Genomic DNA, 16,986 nt, shown 5'->3' on the forward strand with positions numbered 1-16,986 from the left:
CTCACCTTTCACCCCGCCCCCCCCCCCCACCCCCCAGCAACGTTCCCTTAACATTGTTGTGATGTTGTGGCACTGCAAGGACGGCGTTTGCTAGGCTGTGCCGGCTGTTACTCCCAGGCATGCAGGAAGCAGCCACAAGAGCAGCAACCCCCCACTCACTCACAGCGCATCATTCAGGCATTGAGACGAGACACAAAGCCGTTTAAACAGGGCCGATCAGAGAACGCTGTCAGAAAAGCGAGGTGGGAAGGACCTGCCTGGCATTGGAATAATGACCTAAAAATAGTGTCTGATCTTAGTATTGAGGTCATGTTGACAGCATAGCTGCATATTTAGCATTTCCAGCCTGTTTGGACAGCCGGAGCACAAAGGGGGAGACGGGACCAACTCCCATCATCCCTCACTCCTTCACAAACGCGGCTCCACTTCCAGCTGAAGCCCACTTAGCATCGTAATATTTCAAACAGAATAGATAATGGACAAGCAACTCCTGTTTTAGATCCATCATGCAGTCTACCCTTATCTTTGTGCATTAAAACACCACCATTAAAAAAGTCCCGCCTGATTTTTGGAAAGTTTTGCCAAGATTTTTTGTCCTTCTTTATATAATGAATGTAGCTTAGATTGTACATTTATGGGAAATGTGAAAAATAAAATAAAGCCAAACCATAAAAAAATCTTTATTTTCATTGCCCTTGTGCTCTGCAGTCTAAAATATATTTGGAAGCATAACTTCATGTAATAAACACATATTTTGCATTTTTCATCTCTCCCACATGGACATGAGAGCTATGAGGCTTAGATCTGCAAAAGTGCATAGTCTTTACTTGTGGGAAATGAAAAGGAAACCATCTGCTTTTATCCAGTCTGTTCTGTATGTGCTGTGAACATCAGTCACTTCCTGCGAGGAGAGATCATTGATTGGCCTGCCCTGTGGCATTTCTGAAGCTCCAGCCAGTCCTCAGTCCCGTGGTTTTAGGACTCCTACCAACATAATCGCATGGACCTCCTCCAAACTCATGCAAAATCTGAGCCTCTGCATTCAGTTTTAATTTGCCTGGGACATGCCATTTGAAATGCAGTGTAGTTCCCATTACAAGCTGCAGGCGAGGCATGGTGTTCAGGCCGATATTAAGAGGCAAGGCAGAAATGACATATTAATGAAGATGTAACCGTAAAGGAGTGGTACCCATTGGCAATCCATGACTTTCTCGTGTTCATTCCAGCTTTGTGTCAAGTCTTTCTTCCTCACTTGTGATCATGGATTGGACTTACTTTTGCCACATGCTGTTCGGTTGGCTGCTGGTTGAAAGGCATCTCTAGTGGCCCCAGGTCTTTGGAACCTCACAGTGTCTGTTGTGCTGAGTGCTATACCAAACACAACCTCATTGACTGTTTATTAATTGATGTAAAGGATGACACTGACGGGACAGTAAAATAAGGCCAGGTTTATTGGGTGGATGTGTCAGAAGTTGGTCAGTTTCAGAAATAATCATGTCAGTCATTTCTGTCGAAATTTCTGACCATATCCTCTGCTGCAATAGGACTGCGTCTGCATTCAGGACGCGTTACAGTGCTGCCAGAGATGCTAGTGTGCCTCAACAGTTCAGCAGACTCTCGACAGAGGTACCCTCTCCCCCTCTAAATATCTGCAGTATAACATGCTTATCTCAGAAATGTACCATATATTCACCAATATTATGATCTCTTAGGTTGATCATGTTTATTTTCTTGGGAACAACAGCAGAAGAGGAACATGTGATGTGTTCAGAAGGAGCTCCAGTCATGACAGCTTGTGTGTGTGTGTGTGTGTGTGTGTGCCTTTTTCCTCTAAACACAAGGACAACTCCTGCTCCTTCCCCACGCCACTCTGACTTCATTAACACAAATCCCTGCACATGTCTCTGATCCTCACCGTGGCGGGGCCGAGTGGGACGGGTGGGTGAATCATCGGCCGAAACAAAAGTGGTCAGAGGGAGGAAGGAAGTGAAGCAGAAAAGGACAACAGAAAGCAGGCAGAGAAACTTCCTCTGACGGAATGGAGGGAGCAAGGGCAGGGCCGTGTTCTTTGTGCTGGCTGCAACGCAGCCTGTCCAGCTTTGAAAGGGGTTTTTATTTTTTATTATTTTTTTCCCTACACCCCTGAAACTAACTGGTTGATTTAGGTTTCACTTGTCTGTGTGATACCGCTTTCGGTCACGGGATTCCAACTCGCCAAACAAGTAACATTTGTTTAACATCTCCGTGGCAACTTGTGCAATGTCATCATGTTGGTTTATCACTCCCGAAACGTTAACAGAACAAATAGGCTGGGAGGCAGAACAACTAAAGAGTTATTGAAGTCATGAACATCAAAAATGGAGCTGCTACTGAAAAACATGGTTTAGATCCGGTCTGTCGCTTCCCTAGTATGTCCACTACCTGTAATATGAATAAGCGCCTCCATACTTTCTCAATAAATAAACATGAATATGTCATATCATATTGCTGATTTGGTATTGGCCAAATAATTGAAAACAGAACATGCATTTAAACAAGAACTGAAAGGACAAAAACTATAAAAAGGAAAATTGAAATCATTGAGGCAATCTGCTCCTGAGCATCTATACAGCTGGAGAACACGACCTCATTATTTGCGCAAGGAGAGCTGGACAGGAAGTGCTGCTTTTCATTCCACCCTTGACAAAATTGTTTTATTACTTGGACAGGAAGTAGAGTTACCTATCATAAAGGTCATCAACGGTTTGCTAAGTGAAAGGCCCTGGCTACAATAACACCTGTTGGTCTCCACCCAACCAGGGACACAGTTTTACCCTGTTCTGGCTTGGCTTAGATTCCTCCACAAACAAAACTGCACATATTTTCCATGAGGATGCTAGGGAACATTTGTAAACCTTCAGTTCAAGTTTCATCTCCTTGATAAAGTACAACAATGGTGTCTCATCCCAGCTCTAGGCCCACAGCCCACTGGGAATGGCTTTAGTGCTGAAGCATCACACTAGGTGTTGACCGTCAAGTCCCTTTGACCTTGAGAAAGATGAAACTCCACACAGTGATTTCCTGTCATTGTTGATGAAATACATAGGGCCGTTTGGCTAACTGACCAAAGGGGTTAGAGGGCCAGCTGAGCTTGGTCCATGAGTGGCATTCTCTCTGGCTTTAGACAACAGTATTTCCCTGTAAAATGACAGCTACAGCAGGCCCAAAATGCATTTGAATAGAGGTTTCATGGGTTAATCTGAATGGTGCTGTCATCCATGTCAAACTCGTTAAATAGTTAAATATAAATTACTCTAAGATCAAAACACAATGACAGAGATCCGATCAAGAGGCAGAATGTGTTCGCTCAACACCCACCCTGTTGGAAAAGGTTTGACAATTCTACTGACAGAGCAAAGCATGCTGGGATAGAAACCTGCTTTTTAATGACAGCTGTCCAATGGCATTTATGGTGAGTGCTGTCAGGGACAACTAACACATTGTGGTCCTGCAGGGATCTCCACAGCATCTGAATTCAGCCTCTGAACTGCTCCAGCGATTTAATCGATCCAGTAACTTTATAAGTGCATTGCTCTTGGCAATGGTGCTGTGTCAAAAACAAAACAAAAAAAAAACTCCAGTCCTTCAAATAGCCACAACTCAAGTGGTGTTTTTGTAACTCTAATGCAAGCTCCACATGGCTTGACTAGAGAGAACACAGATGCCCCAAGTCTTTCCAAGTGTTTGTCTTTCAGGAAGGGGGTTATTTCCATCAAGCAAGAGTGATTGCAGAAGTGGTTTCCAGTCCCGCTCGCTGTTGCTATGTCATTATCCCCACGCTTCGCAACATCAGCAAAGTAGCATGATACATCTCTTAAAGATTGAGACAAAAAAAAACAGAGGAGGGAAAATGAGTCAGAAACATCAAACGCATGAGAAATTCTCCCCTTTTTCAGAGCAGGTTTAAGACGCAGGTGAATCGTGTTGTTCCGAGGGTGAAACTGTCTGGCTCTTAACGCACCTGAAAGTGAAGCTTCAGGTGACTTGAGGCTTAAGGCAATTGATAGCAATGCATATTAACCAAAGACAAACACTGTCAGGACAGAAGTGCTCAGTAATTTTCCACAAAGGCGTGCAAACATTTTGCGCAGTGTTATGAAAACAACCAGGCCATTCAACACTGATAGTCTTTTTTTTTTTGTTAGCATGAGTCACAACACATACATATACATATATACATATACCTATACATACATGACTCAACAAGGCTTCCCTATCGAAGCCTGTTCACCACGCAGAGTGAGAGAAGTTTGGCAAACATTCCTATGCAGTTTGATAACCGCGTGGATTCATCAGGGTGTGGTCCAGCAGCCCCGGCATACCGACAGCACATTAGCCTGACAGCTCTGGGAAGTCTTCACTGGGCAAATAAAAAAACCAGACAAACAACTACTGGCTCCAGAAAGGGCACGGCGTTGCTCCACTTTCATCCAACACCATCTGTTCCCTGTGCAGGAGGACCCGAAGGTGGAGAATCATTAGGACATAAAGACACCAGCAGACACTGAAGGTTCTGCCTCAAGTCTTATTACTGCTGCTTTCATGGCTCATCACTTTGCGTCGGATGGTTTTTGATTATGGTTTTCAGTCATATTTCAGAGGCTAGAGAATTAAAATAAAAGGAAAGTACCTTTTTGCTGACACTCTTGGCAACTGCTGTGACAGTTTCAGAGGGTTAATCATTTTTAATGGTGTACTGCAATGAAAAGTGTACTTTTACTTTTTATGTAACAGTACTCATAAATATGCAGGAGGTGCATTCTCTTATTTGGGTGTGCCTGTAATTCATATAATCATGCTTCATGTTTCAACGCAAAATGTTGAGCATGAAAGACTCATTATAACTTTTGCAAGCCGGGACATGGGGACATGAAAAAGTTTCGATTGCTCAACAGTCAATGTGTGAGATGATTAGCCATTACAGTAATTTCAGAGTAGCTTTAAACACTGAAAACAAAGTTCAAAGTCAAATTTTCAGAATAAAAAACTGAAACCCTGATCCACCAAGCACTAAAAGCATGAAGCAGAAAATAAAAAAAAACAAAAAAAAAAAAAACAAAGAAATGCCATGTATGAGCTTGTGGGTTACAACTTCACGCATGCATTCATATACGGAGAGGGGAATGCGAAATGATGTACGAACTACACCAACCATCTCCAGGTTTGGACTGTTTTGAAAACAGAAAATGAAAAACGGGGCCCTATAATTACATCCATTTGTTACTGTTGTTATCATTGCCCTTGCTGTTTTCACTGTTAGGGGTAGCCTTTAATCCATTAGCTCTGGTCAAGGATCCGATTCTGAGAAAGCGCTCGCGGCTGTGGCACAGGAACGCTCATGTCGAGTGAGACGCAAACCAGACAAAACATGTGCTGCCATCTGCTCATGTGAAATGGGAGGGGGGGGGGGGGAAGCTTTATTGCATGACTATGCGCAATTAAAGTACATGCCCCCACTTATCCACAAAGCATTGTGTAAGCCTGGTGCACTTATGTAGCCCAACTGTAACACGTTACTCCCTGCCAAGTTTACTTGAGAGAATTTTAGTCCATCTGCATTGTTGTTATAAAAACGAAAAGTTGCAGAGGTTCACTATGTTTTTGCCATACGCATGCTTTCACTGACTTGTTTTTGCCAGAGCGTGTTCCCGAACTACAGCGCCCAAGGAAAAAAAAAAAAAAAAACTCGGATATTTTCAGTGTAGATTGTGAAGGCTGGGAAGGCTAAAATGTTTGTTATGCGAACCAAGAGGAAAGAAACTAGGGGTGAGATTATCGCAAATGGTGATCGCCACGGCGATTTCTGATTCCAGAGAGGAAGTGGAAGGCAGAAAGAAAACAGAGCAGCTGACCTGTGGTTCTGCCAGCCTCATAGTGCTTTCAGCTGCATCCACGGAGCTTCTGCATTGCTCACATTAATCAGTAACTAACCCATGTTCCTAGCGTCACACACGCCGATTCACCTTTTACCCTCAGTTACATTCAGAGCTGTTCACCTGCGACCTTCACCTGTGCAACCAGGGACACGATGAAGAAGTGTCAGAGCTCATTCCAAACAGGTCAGGGAGAATATGATGAAATATGACATGCATAGGAGACAACATAAAGTCAGCAGGGACACACACAGAAGCACACACAGAGGGGTAAGCTCATTTTATAAAGGGATTTGTTCTGCTTTCTGTTTAAATTTTCTTTTTTTTCTATTTTAGGCAAAACAAAACAAAACCACTGTATTTTCACTGTGTTACCTGACCCATTGGCCCTACCGGAGGAGATGGATATCTGGGGGCTCTTCAAAATGACTTTCCCCTTGACAAAACCCAACCTGAAAATGTGTGCATTTTACTACAGTATGCACTTCACCCTCAAAAGAAGCAGAAGGCATAATCTAACCCCCCCCCCCCACACCCCCCCACTCCTGAAAGGAAACCTACGCCGCTGTGTTCACGTCTCCCCGGTGATTAAACGGAGCGATCCCCGATATTCAGCGGATTTCGTGGGGGGGTAATCTCACGCCCGTGGTTCTGGAATGTCCAGGATGGCGGCTCGGAGCCCCTCAGATCCCCGCCACTCTGCCGGGACTTTAAACGGCTTGGTTCTGCTCGCCGCCCGATTCAAAGGGAACCCTGCGTGGCAAAGGGGGGATGGCTGGCACCCCCGCTGGCCTGACCAAATTAATGTAATTAGGCACGAAACATTTTTAGAGCGCCTGGAACCGCCACTCCCCCCACCACTACTGGTACCCACCAACCTGCACTCCAAAACACCCGTGTAGGAAACTACCCCTACCTTTAGTGTGTTGCATGATGAAACAGATCTGGGGGGTACCGTATGGGTGGAGTATGGGCACTGTGAGGGGCACCTTAGGATAGCACTAGTCACAGTCTATTCCCCAGTTTAGGTTTGCCTAACTGAGCCCGCTGTTTCAAAGGTGTGTGGCAGTAGTATCCTGGACCGAGGGGATGTGGATGGCTAAATAAGATTAATAAAAAAAATTGAAAACGGGCTGAACAAATATCAGATGCCAGGCAAATGTGTTTTTCTGGCGTTGTATTTAGGTGGCTCTGTGACTGACCCCTCTCTTTGTTTCCCTCCCTTTAAACTCTGGACGCTCGCGGTGACTCAGTCCTTTGAAGAGGCCGCAGCGATTGATGCGCAAGCTGCACTTGATCCGGTTTTATGGTGCGTGCGACCAGACGGCTTCCGGAGTTAAGGCTTCTCCCTTGTGAACATGCAGCAAATCACACGCATGCTTCCTGGAAAGGTCTCCGGGTCCCCCTCGGGGAGTGAGTGCGTCACCTCACTGCAAGCCCCTTCTGTCATAAATCTGCAGACGCCTTCTAAGAAGGAGCAATGTCACTTTGCTGTACTGCCCCTCCAGACTTCTGCAGCACATCCCAATTAGCATGCTACAGTGCTTAACGTGCTAATGCCAACCCTTCCTCGTTGCTGGGTGTGGAGTTTTTCTAAAACTGACTATGCAGGGAGTCAGACTGGTAGAAGCCCAAATTCTCACATGGAATTTGAAGGAAAAAGAAAGGCGAGATCTGGTCTAAACCAACAAGGTAACAGTGGCTCTTTACAAAAAAAAATAAAAAAATCACAGCCAGGGAGTTGACGGCACTGTTCTGAGTGGGTGGTGGGACAGTGACCGCACGAAACCCCCCGGGTGTCTGCCGGAAGTACATACTGCCAGGTGCTCCCTTCCAAGGCTACTCTGCAGGTATAAAAATGCATCGGATCACAGAAACCACAGTCAGCGTGCCATAGCACCAGACAGGCTTTGTGCCATGTACCTACGTGCGCAGAGTGATTCACGTTCCCTGTAAAATGAGAAACGGGCTCGTCCAGCTCAAAATGGGAGTGGTGGGGGGTGGGGGGGTGACTGTCTCTTCCAACAGACGGCCCCCGAAATTAAGTTAGCGCAGAACACCATGCCCACGCGTTCCATCAACTCAGTGCGCTCATCTGTGACAGTTTCACACATGCGAACAATTACGAGATGCACACTGACGTGCTGTATAATACCAGACACAAATCGGCACGGATTACACATTATGTGCGCCACCTAGTGGCGATGAGCAGTATGAGCACTTTAGAATAAAACAAGTCAGATAAACCATGGTATTGCCATTTCCATCCAGTAGACTCATAAAAACAGCACTGAAATTATCTACCCTCATTGTCTGAAAAGATTATATCTGTGTATTTGTTACCTTAAAGGTGTTCATTTCAATTTCCCAGAATACATTTCAGAAAGAAAAATTAAGAAATCTGAGGCAGCGTAGAATACTTAACCTTCAATTCGCAAGCAAACACCAAAATGCTCCATTTTGAAAACTTACCTTTTTTTTAACATATCAGAGGACAATCATAACTTTATTTGCTTTTATTTGTATATGTCAAAATACATTTTTTTCCAAAAGAATTGAGTTTAGCAACTGGTTCCATGTGGATACAAGGCCAGCTCTGTACTACCAATAAAATCATTTAGAGCTGCAGTCTCCACACATTTCTCTTAAAGAATAAATAACCTAAATATAAAACAGCAAAATATCAGAAGTAGCTATGCCAAGTCTGCGCATGCACTCAAAACTAACACATGGGTTTTCAAGTCACACCGTCCAAAGAATTACTTAAGCCCCTCCGTTCACTGTCAGTACATTCATTCAAACCTCTAAGTTCACTTCTCGATTTAAATACCTCGGCACCCATCCATCCGTCAATCAACCAACCAACCAATCAAATCACACGGCATCAGTCCATGTAAGGAGTATTCTCACTGTACCATTTTATTGTTTCAGTATAGAAATCCTGAGCTTGGTCATAGGAGCACAGCCTCGCAACCGCAAGAAACCAGTCACCAAAAAAAAAAAAAAAAAAAAAAAAAAGACAACTGCCCAGCGTTTAAACTAAAATATTTGACATGACCTTTTTTTTTTTTAATCCCCTCTCCTCTCTCGCTCAAATCTCTCTTTTATGTCGGGGTATAAATTCACATTTACGTATACAATATAATCAATGACAATACAATAGCTAACACAAGCTTTACAATGTACAACTGTCTTTTTAATCAACTCTTCCGTGGTTGTCACAGCACAGCGCGCCAGTATGAAGTCACTCACGTTCTTTACAAGATGGCAGGAACTTTTAAAAAAAAAAAACAAAAATAAAAAGAAAACCGAAGAGGAAACCAATGGATTCAGCTACGTTTCTTCTCACTATGGCAAATTTAAAAGGCCACTGAAATGCATAAATTATATGTTCCGAAGCATGGTCTTTATTTGACATAGTGGCAAGTTCTCAAAAGCGGACAGGACTCCTCACATGGAATAAACAGTGCATGTTGACAGTGTTAAAGGACTAGGATTGCCTGAAAAAAACCAGGGCTAATACTATGGCTAACAGAAACCAAACAGCGCTCCTCCGAAGGTACTGTATACAATGTGTGAAATGTAGTGAAGGAATTATATTATTTTTCTTCGCAATTACCGTGAACACTTTTAAAAGATGAAGGAAGAAAAAAAATAACTGGATACTGCTAGCCGTCCCCTTCTCAAGAGAGGCTCTACTGTAATTCAATGGCTAAAAGAAAAAAAAGAAAGTAGTTAAAACACACTTTGTGTCCTCTGGAGTTTGTATAGTTTAATCGTAACAGACAGGGTTTTGTCATAGGGTATCACAATGCATGCCATGTGCTGGTCTCAAACAATACATATATACAGCATCACTCAGTACCTGCTAAAACGTGAACAACACAGGGTATAAACCAACAACTACACTACAAACTTAAAAAAAAAAGACAGGAAAAAAGGGAGAGGGAGGGAGGCATGGGGAAAGTGAAAACTACTTTTTGATGGACTCATTAAAGCATTTTTATAAGAAATAAATGCATATTGCACATACAGTGAAAGCTTAAATTCCACCAAGTCCACCTATTCCATATAATGTGAATTCCTTTTCCTTCCTCGAGGAAGTAAAACAAAGGCTAATGCAATGGGTGGTGTGTGCATGCGCGCATGTTTGTGTGTGCGTGTGGGTTGGGGGGAGTGGTATAAGAAAGGAAAGGGTTACAGTATCGTCCAATTGAACGCTGGAAAGCATGGGAAACTGAGTGACAGAGGCCTCGCGGGGAAGGGGGCGGGGCTTCTTGCACAGGACAGAGGGGGGAGGGGTCAGAAGGAAATCACACAGCAAACAACACTTCTAAGCCGGTGAAGATACAAAAGAAAAGAAAAAGAAAGAAAAAAAAATAGGTTGTGGCACAAATAAAAATCAGGTGTTGGATAAACTGTTCTTCTGTGACAGCTGAGAGCTGGATGCAAGTGTTTTATGTACAAACTAAGGCGTATCGGTTAAATATTTTTGAGGCTTCCCAGCCCAATCACGATGCTTTCTTTCGCTTGTAAACTCGGTCCTTCTGTCTGGACAGTGGCAGCAGGCAGGAGGAGAAACCCTAGCTGGGGGGGGGGGCCAATGGGGGAGAAGATGATGTAATCATGGGTGTATGGGGGGGGCAGGGCATCAAGGTGATTGCAGGGAGGAGGGGGGGGGATACCTTCTTGTAGCTGATGTCTGTTGTAATTAATATCTAAATGTGCAATACCATTAGTCGCTCCTGTAAGGGGGGGGAATGGTCTACTTGGAAAGTTTGCTAATGACGCGGATCAGGGCTCCGTTCTCGTCCTTTAGTCTCTGATTATCAGCTTTCAAGTCTGGTAGAGTCTGCAAGAGAAAGAAGGGAGAAAAGGAGTTAGAAGCGTAACCAGCAGGTCTTTCACCTCCCTGCATGCGCTGAAAGTGTGCCCCCCCCCACCCCACAAGCCACACCACTGCCCCCTTCGTCTGCAGCGAAGTCTCCGCAAAGCTTTCGCACACAACGGTGGAGCGAGCTGGCTGGTTAGCACGCCGCCGCCGCCGCAGAGGAACCTCCACACAGCTCAAATCATGCAGGCCCAGTGCTGCAGATCAACAACAAGGGGGGAAAAAAACCAAACACTGCACCACAAACGCTGCCAAAACAAACAGGATCTGGTCTTTGATGCATCGAGGGGCAAAACTGCACAGCCGAGAAGTCGAACCGGTCACATTCAAATGCCGTCTGCTCTCCAGTCAGATAAACTTCTGACACGGGCTCAGGGTTTGTTTTTTCCTTCTCCAGTCCTCCAAGCGGCACACACACCCACAGATTGTATATTGTGTGACCTTATTGTGAATCATGGATATATTGTGTGACCATATTGTGAATCATGGACTTTCTGGCTTATTCTTGTCAATTAAAAATAGACAACACCTTACAGAGGGACGGCAAACATTTTAACATTGTAGTTAGGACAGCATTTGACGTGTGACCTGTTCCTGCCCAATTGACATTAAGCAGTCAAATGACAAACTGCCCCAAGGCCCGAGTGCACATTTATCTTCCACTACAACTGCGCAATATCAGCTTCCCAAACACTACTTCTTTTCTTAAAGGTTTCCTTACGCTGCCCCACTACTGCTCAAGAGAGCTGGCAGTGCCATTTGCTTTAATACACTGAACACCCCCAAAGATGTGATGATGAGACCAACAGAAATAATACGCGAGTACAATGAGTCAATACACAAACACACAACAGATTCTAACCAGCCCACCAATACTCCCCAGAAAGAGAATCGTTTATTTAGTATTTAGCGTTACTCTTTCTTTATTTAGTAACACAGAACATAATCACTGTGAGCTGTATGAACTTAAAATGTTATTATGATTAGAGCTTGTCAGGCTAACGTTCATCAGTGTTGTGCTGGGTGACGCACTTTGTGGGGGGCAGACAAGACCAAATGTCCACCTCCAGCCAGCACAGAACTTATAGGGGTTTTCAGCTTTATCACACAAGAGCCAAATCTTCAAACAGAAGCAGCTTCCATACATTCATTTTTGGCTGCTCTGTTACTGCCTGACATCTGCTGCTCTTCTCTGCCAGCTTGGATGCAGTTTGTGGGGCTACAGAGCCCGAATGTTGCCAAGACTGGGAAGTTCATTAAAAACAAGGTTCAGAAAAACACCGTTTCCCAAGGGACCACGCAAGCGTTGCCCGAATGTGTTTACATGAACGACTGTCCTGTTGCTTAAAGCCATTTACAGTAAACAGCTAAATATTTACAGGTTCACTTTAGAATGGTAATGGGAAAAAGACCTTAAAAGTAGTCGTGCCACCAATGTGTACAATAACCATTTACTGACAACACCTTGGGGTCACAATCACCTGCCCACTGCCCACAACAGCTCTGAGGAGATTTCATCGTACGTTTAAGGCATATCAACGTCACCACGACAGCTGAGAACCATCAGCTATGTAGTTCTTGAAAGAATAGCACTGCTGTATTTGCGAATATCGATTTTTTTTTTTTTTTTTTTTGTGTACACGTTTCCTCAGATGCATACAAAGCTGAGAGAGGTTGCTGAAGCCATGCAAGAGAGGACAGGCCCCAGGGAAGCAGGCATGGTGAGGTCAGAGGCCATGAGCAGAGAGGCCATTGGCGGGACACACTGTGAGATCATGTGGAACCAGCCTCACTGGACCACGGTCCTCAGTCGGCTTTAACATCGGTGACCATCAACCAACCAGAACCTCAGTGCACGGTTACAAACCAAGTAGCCAACGATTCAAGAGAAACCTTTATGATCGTTTTGAATTTGTCATTTTGTCAAATGAAGACATTTATTTTTTTTCCAAGAGGTCAACGCTTTCAAAAACAAATGACGAGATGGCTGTTAGAAACAAGGACTGTTCATTTATTATAATTTATTATTTACATATTACTCAATCAATATTTAATTCTTCTGTTGTGGTGGAGGGGTAAGCCACCAAATGATCGCCCTGTGTCCTGCCCTGGGATGAGAGGGGAGTGAAATGGCCATTGACATGTGACTGACCCTCCTCATCAAATCAGGTGTAGGTTGATGCCACCAATTAAAGCTCTCATTGGGGGGGGAACTGCATTTACATTTTTACATCATGAAAATGAAAAGGGAAAAAAAAGGGGGGGGGGGTGGGGGAGAAAAATGGAATCAGGGCATGATGCGTGACCCCGCCCCCAACCAAAAAAAAACCAAACAAAAACAAAAAGCACATCATGCAGAGAAGCCAGAGCAAGCAAATTCGACTGCAACGGAAAACCCAAAAAAAAATAAAACAGGCTTCCAGGCCAGGCATCACACGGGGGGGTAGGTTTGTCAAAAACAGGGGAGGGGGGGAGGGAGGAGGGGAGGGCGGGATAACCGCAGACACGAGGGCTGCTGCCACTTGCCAGGGCAGGTGGAGGGAGCGTGGAGAGTGGGGGGGGGAGGGCGGGGCTAGAGGTCTGTGGTGTGCAGCTGGCTGCAGGCCTCGGATAGCTTGGCCACCACGCGGGCCAGGGCCCGGTTCTCAGCCAGCAAGCGCTCGTTCAGCTGGCGCAGAGCCTGAACCTGCTTTACTTGATGGAGGTTCTGCAGGACGACACCACACACAGAGAGGAGGGAGACACAGAGGGAGGGAACACACAGACACACACACACACAGACACACAGACACACACAGACACACAGACACACACAGACACACACAGACACACAGACACACACAGACACACACAGACACACAGACACCCACAGACACCCACAGACACACAGACACCCACACACACACACACACACACACACAGACACATAGACACATAGACACACAGACACACACACAGACACACACAGACACACAGACACACACACACACAGACACAGACACAGACACAGACACACAGACACACAGACACACAGACAGACACAGACACAGACACAGACACACAGACACACAGACACACAGACAGACACAGACACAGACACAGACAAGGGAGGACAGAGCAGGACCCAAAAAAAAAAGGAAGAGAAGAAATAATAATCATAAAAATGGTGAGAATGGGGAGGACAAAAAGGAAAAATAAAAAGGAAAAAAAGGAGAGGAGACTGTTAGGATATGTGCTCTGCTGGTGGTGAGGTGAAGAGATGGCAGACTAGCAGGCTGAGGAGAATGGGACATGTACACTGAGCAGCGGTGCATCTTGGGGGTAGAAAACAGAAAGAACAAGCTCAGTTTGTTCTTGCCGTTGCGTTGCACACAATGGATTCTGTTTTGCATTTCCTCCCAAGCAGAGTCGAATATCCAGTTTGGCGTTTCTGCGCTGAACTTCAACATCACGTCTGAACAAATTACAGTGAGCGACAGGAGGTCGGCCTCTGCACCTTACCTCTGCCAGCTTCAGAAATCACCTTAAACAGGGACGCTTGGTCATGAAGACGTGCAAGCAGCAGCACCAGCATTTACACTGTCTACTCCAAAATCTCACACATAGCAACCTGATGTAAATCAGGAGAGGTTGGAAGATTTAGCCTAACCAGTGCTAGTGACTCACAAAGAATTCTGTACGAATGGCAACTGCAGGGGAGAAATCAGGATGTGATGTAAAAGGTACCTCGCGAGGTGACGTATGAGAATAAATGGAGCTCTATCTAAATGGAGTGGCTACTGCCACTTTGGGTATCTACAGTGATCAGTGCATAATGCTACCTATACTGTTCCATGTCATTTAGGAGACAGCTGTACTGTCCAGCTGATGAGTGTCAGAGATGTCTTATGGCTATTAGCATCGAACAGAGTCCCATGGAGTGTGCTGACTGACGTTCCCATAGAAACACCGCCTGCAGGAGTGAATGGCAGCCTTCAAGAAGGCCTTGAGGGCTTTTAACACCGAGGCTTTAGAGGAAACTGTTCTCATAGTAACTGCGATTCGATAAACATTGTCAATGATCAGGACATGCCAATCTTAATGTACCTCGGGATTCTTATGGTTAAGAGGCTATTAGAAATATGTCAGAGGATGTTATTAAAAAAATTAACCACAATATTAATTAAGCACCAACAGCGCAGGAATACTGATTACTGATCTCACTGTGTCTACTGTTAAAATGAGATGTTCGAACTGCCAGTTCTCACTCACATTAATATTCATGTACTCACAATGTTTCCCACAGTTAAATGTGAATCACGCGATCCACCCACACGTATACACACACCCAAACACACATGTGCACACTCTCTCACTCTCTCTCACACACACACACACAGACACACACATTTACGCACACAGACGCGCGTGCACACACACACACACACACAGCAGCCTGGAAGGAGCAGGTAGAGAGGTACATACCTTTAGTTCTTCCTCCATCTCAGAGATCTTCCTTTCCAAAGCTCTTCTTTCCTGTGTGGGGAAGCAGGGCTCAGTCATTCGCTCTGCAGCTACACGGCGGCGCAGTGAGACAAGCAGGTGCGGCACACAACCCCGAGCTTCCACACTGCATCCGGCACGCGAGAGACCTGGCCTCCGACAGCCTCGGCAGCACGCCTCTCACTGTATTTTAACGGGGAGTAAGATCTGCGCGTACAGCAGACAAAAAGGACGCATCGGATGCAGCGTGCTGAGGAATTCAGAGTGAGTTGGACAGACAAAAGACAGCGTGGGACACAAGCCAAGCCTATGCACCACCTGCAAATAAACTGCAATGGTCAGGCGCTTGGGTAGAGAGGAAAGAGCCGATGTCCACTGGACTGGATAACAACACACTGACTACATACTCTTATTCATATCATTATTAGATGAATGTATACAGCGTATTACAGCTTCCCCCACTGATGCTGTCATTATGCACGAGCAGGAACAGCATCACCGTACAGCGTGTGAGAGAGGAGCTTATGATCTCACTGCAAACCCCGGCACAGCTGAACACCCTGCAGTGGAAGCGGGTGGAGACTGACCGGCGTGACATCATAAATGAAATTTAAACTGAAAAAGAACACCGCACGCAACAGAACATTAACCACCCACGGAACGCGTGGGTGTGTTCTGTTGCTCCGGGCAACGACTGTGAGTGACAGCACGTGCGGAAGCGCTCAGCATGCGTGGCAGGGACCCGAGCCCTCCTGCCCCGTCCTGCGCATTTCTGCCACCCTGAGAGGCGAACACACACACACGGTCTGCAGGGCTCTAACACACAGGTGACACACGGAGCGTGAGAGTGCGGTCTGACTGGCGGCTCTCCCGCCAGAGCTGGGGTGGCTCGTGAATCAGCAGCCAGCAGCAGAAGCCAATGGAACTCAGGTTAGACCATACCACCCAGCTGATAGTGGGGCTTGCTTGTAACCTTCAGACATAAATCAGTTTGTTACAATACAGTCAACTATCAAGCTAGGTTGAGACAATGATATTGGTCTTCATTTCATAATGGAGGGCAAAGGAGAGTTCCTTTAATCAGTTTACCCGCTGAGGGTGAGGGGAGTGATCCTTCCAATATTCATATTTTGCATGTCAAAAATAAAACAAATTAATTTTGTTTTGAATTGCTGAAAATGCTCAAGCCCTGTCTAACATCACTCTTACTATCAAAGCAACTCAAAGCAAAAACTACCGGTGAGCTATGTCAGTTATGCCTCAAATAGTAATTAATGTGCATTAACATGAGGGAGATTATTACCCTTTTCTCCATTTCCAGCTGCGACCGGTCAGCAAACCGCTCCTGCCTCTGAAACACAAAACAAAGTTCATCTGTTAAGTGGCGAGACTGCTGAGTTAGGTAAGCTGTGGGGGGGAAAAAAGAATTCCAAATGCAGCAATGGTGCTTGGGAACTGTAGTTTCAATGTGTCTTGCTAGTGGAGCTAGGTCCACTGTCTAAAATGAGGCACGGCCCACCTGGGCCCGTGAGCCCACCTGCGTAGCCTTTTCAAGCTGTAGCTTCAAGTCGGCGAGCTCCAGGTCAGTGTCCCGTAACTGGGCTTTGAGCTTTTCGTTTTCAGCTAGGATCTGTTCATAAAGCTGGGAGAATGGCACAGCCGGTGAGTGTGTGAAATAAAGAACAGAATGCAACCATAAAT

The 16,986-nt window shown here is 45.4% G+C and overlaps 1 protein-coding gene across 5 annotated transcripts in view; it reads right to left on the reverse strand.

Moving 5' to 3' along the window:
• Positions 1-8,917: 8,917 nt before the first annotated feature.
• LOC118771775 (protein phosphatase 1 regulatory subunit 12A-like) overlaps positions 8,918-16,986 on the reverse strand; it is a 59,505-nt gene continuing 51,436 nt past the window's right edge. For 3 of the 5 annotated variants that reach the window (XM_036519805.1, XM_036519804.1, XM_036519802.1), the window contains 4 exons: positions 16,823-16,927; positions 16,589-16,636; positions 15,268-15,318; positions 13,365-13,510 (listed from right to left, as the gene is read on the reverse strand). In XM_036519805.1, coding sequence (XP_036375698.1) covers positions 13,376-13,510; positions 15,268-15,318; positions 16,589-16,636; positions 16,823-16,927 — 339 coding nt within the window. In that variant the 3' untranslated portion in view covers positions 13,365-13,375. Of the gene's footprint in view, positions 10,765-13,364; positions 13,511-15,267; positions 15,319-16,588; positions 16,637-16,822; positions 16,928-16,986 lie in introns of those variants that run through there. The other 2 variants (XM_036519806.1, XM_036519803.1) reach the window with 1 other exon arrangement.

Source organism: Megalops cyprinoides, chromosome 25 (assembly GCF_013368585.1).
Source record: "Megalops cyprinoides isolate fMegCyp1 chromosome 25, fMegCyp1.pri, whole genome shotgun sequence".
Lineage (NCBI taxonomy): Eukaryota > Metazoa > Chordata > Actinopteri > Elopiformes > Megalopidae > Megalops > Megalops cyprinoides.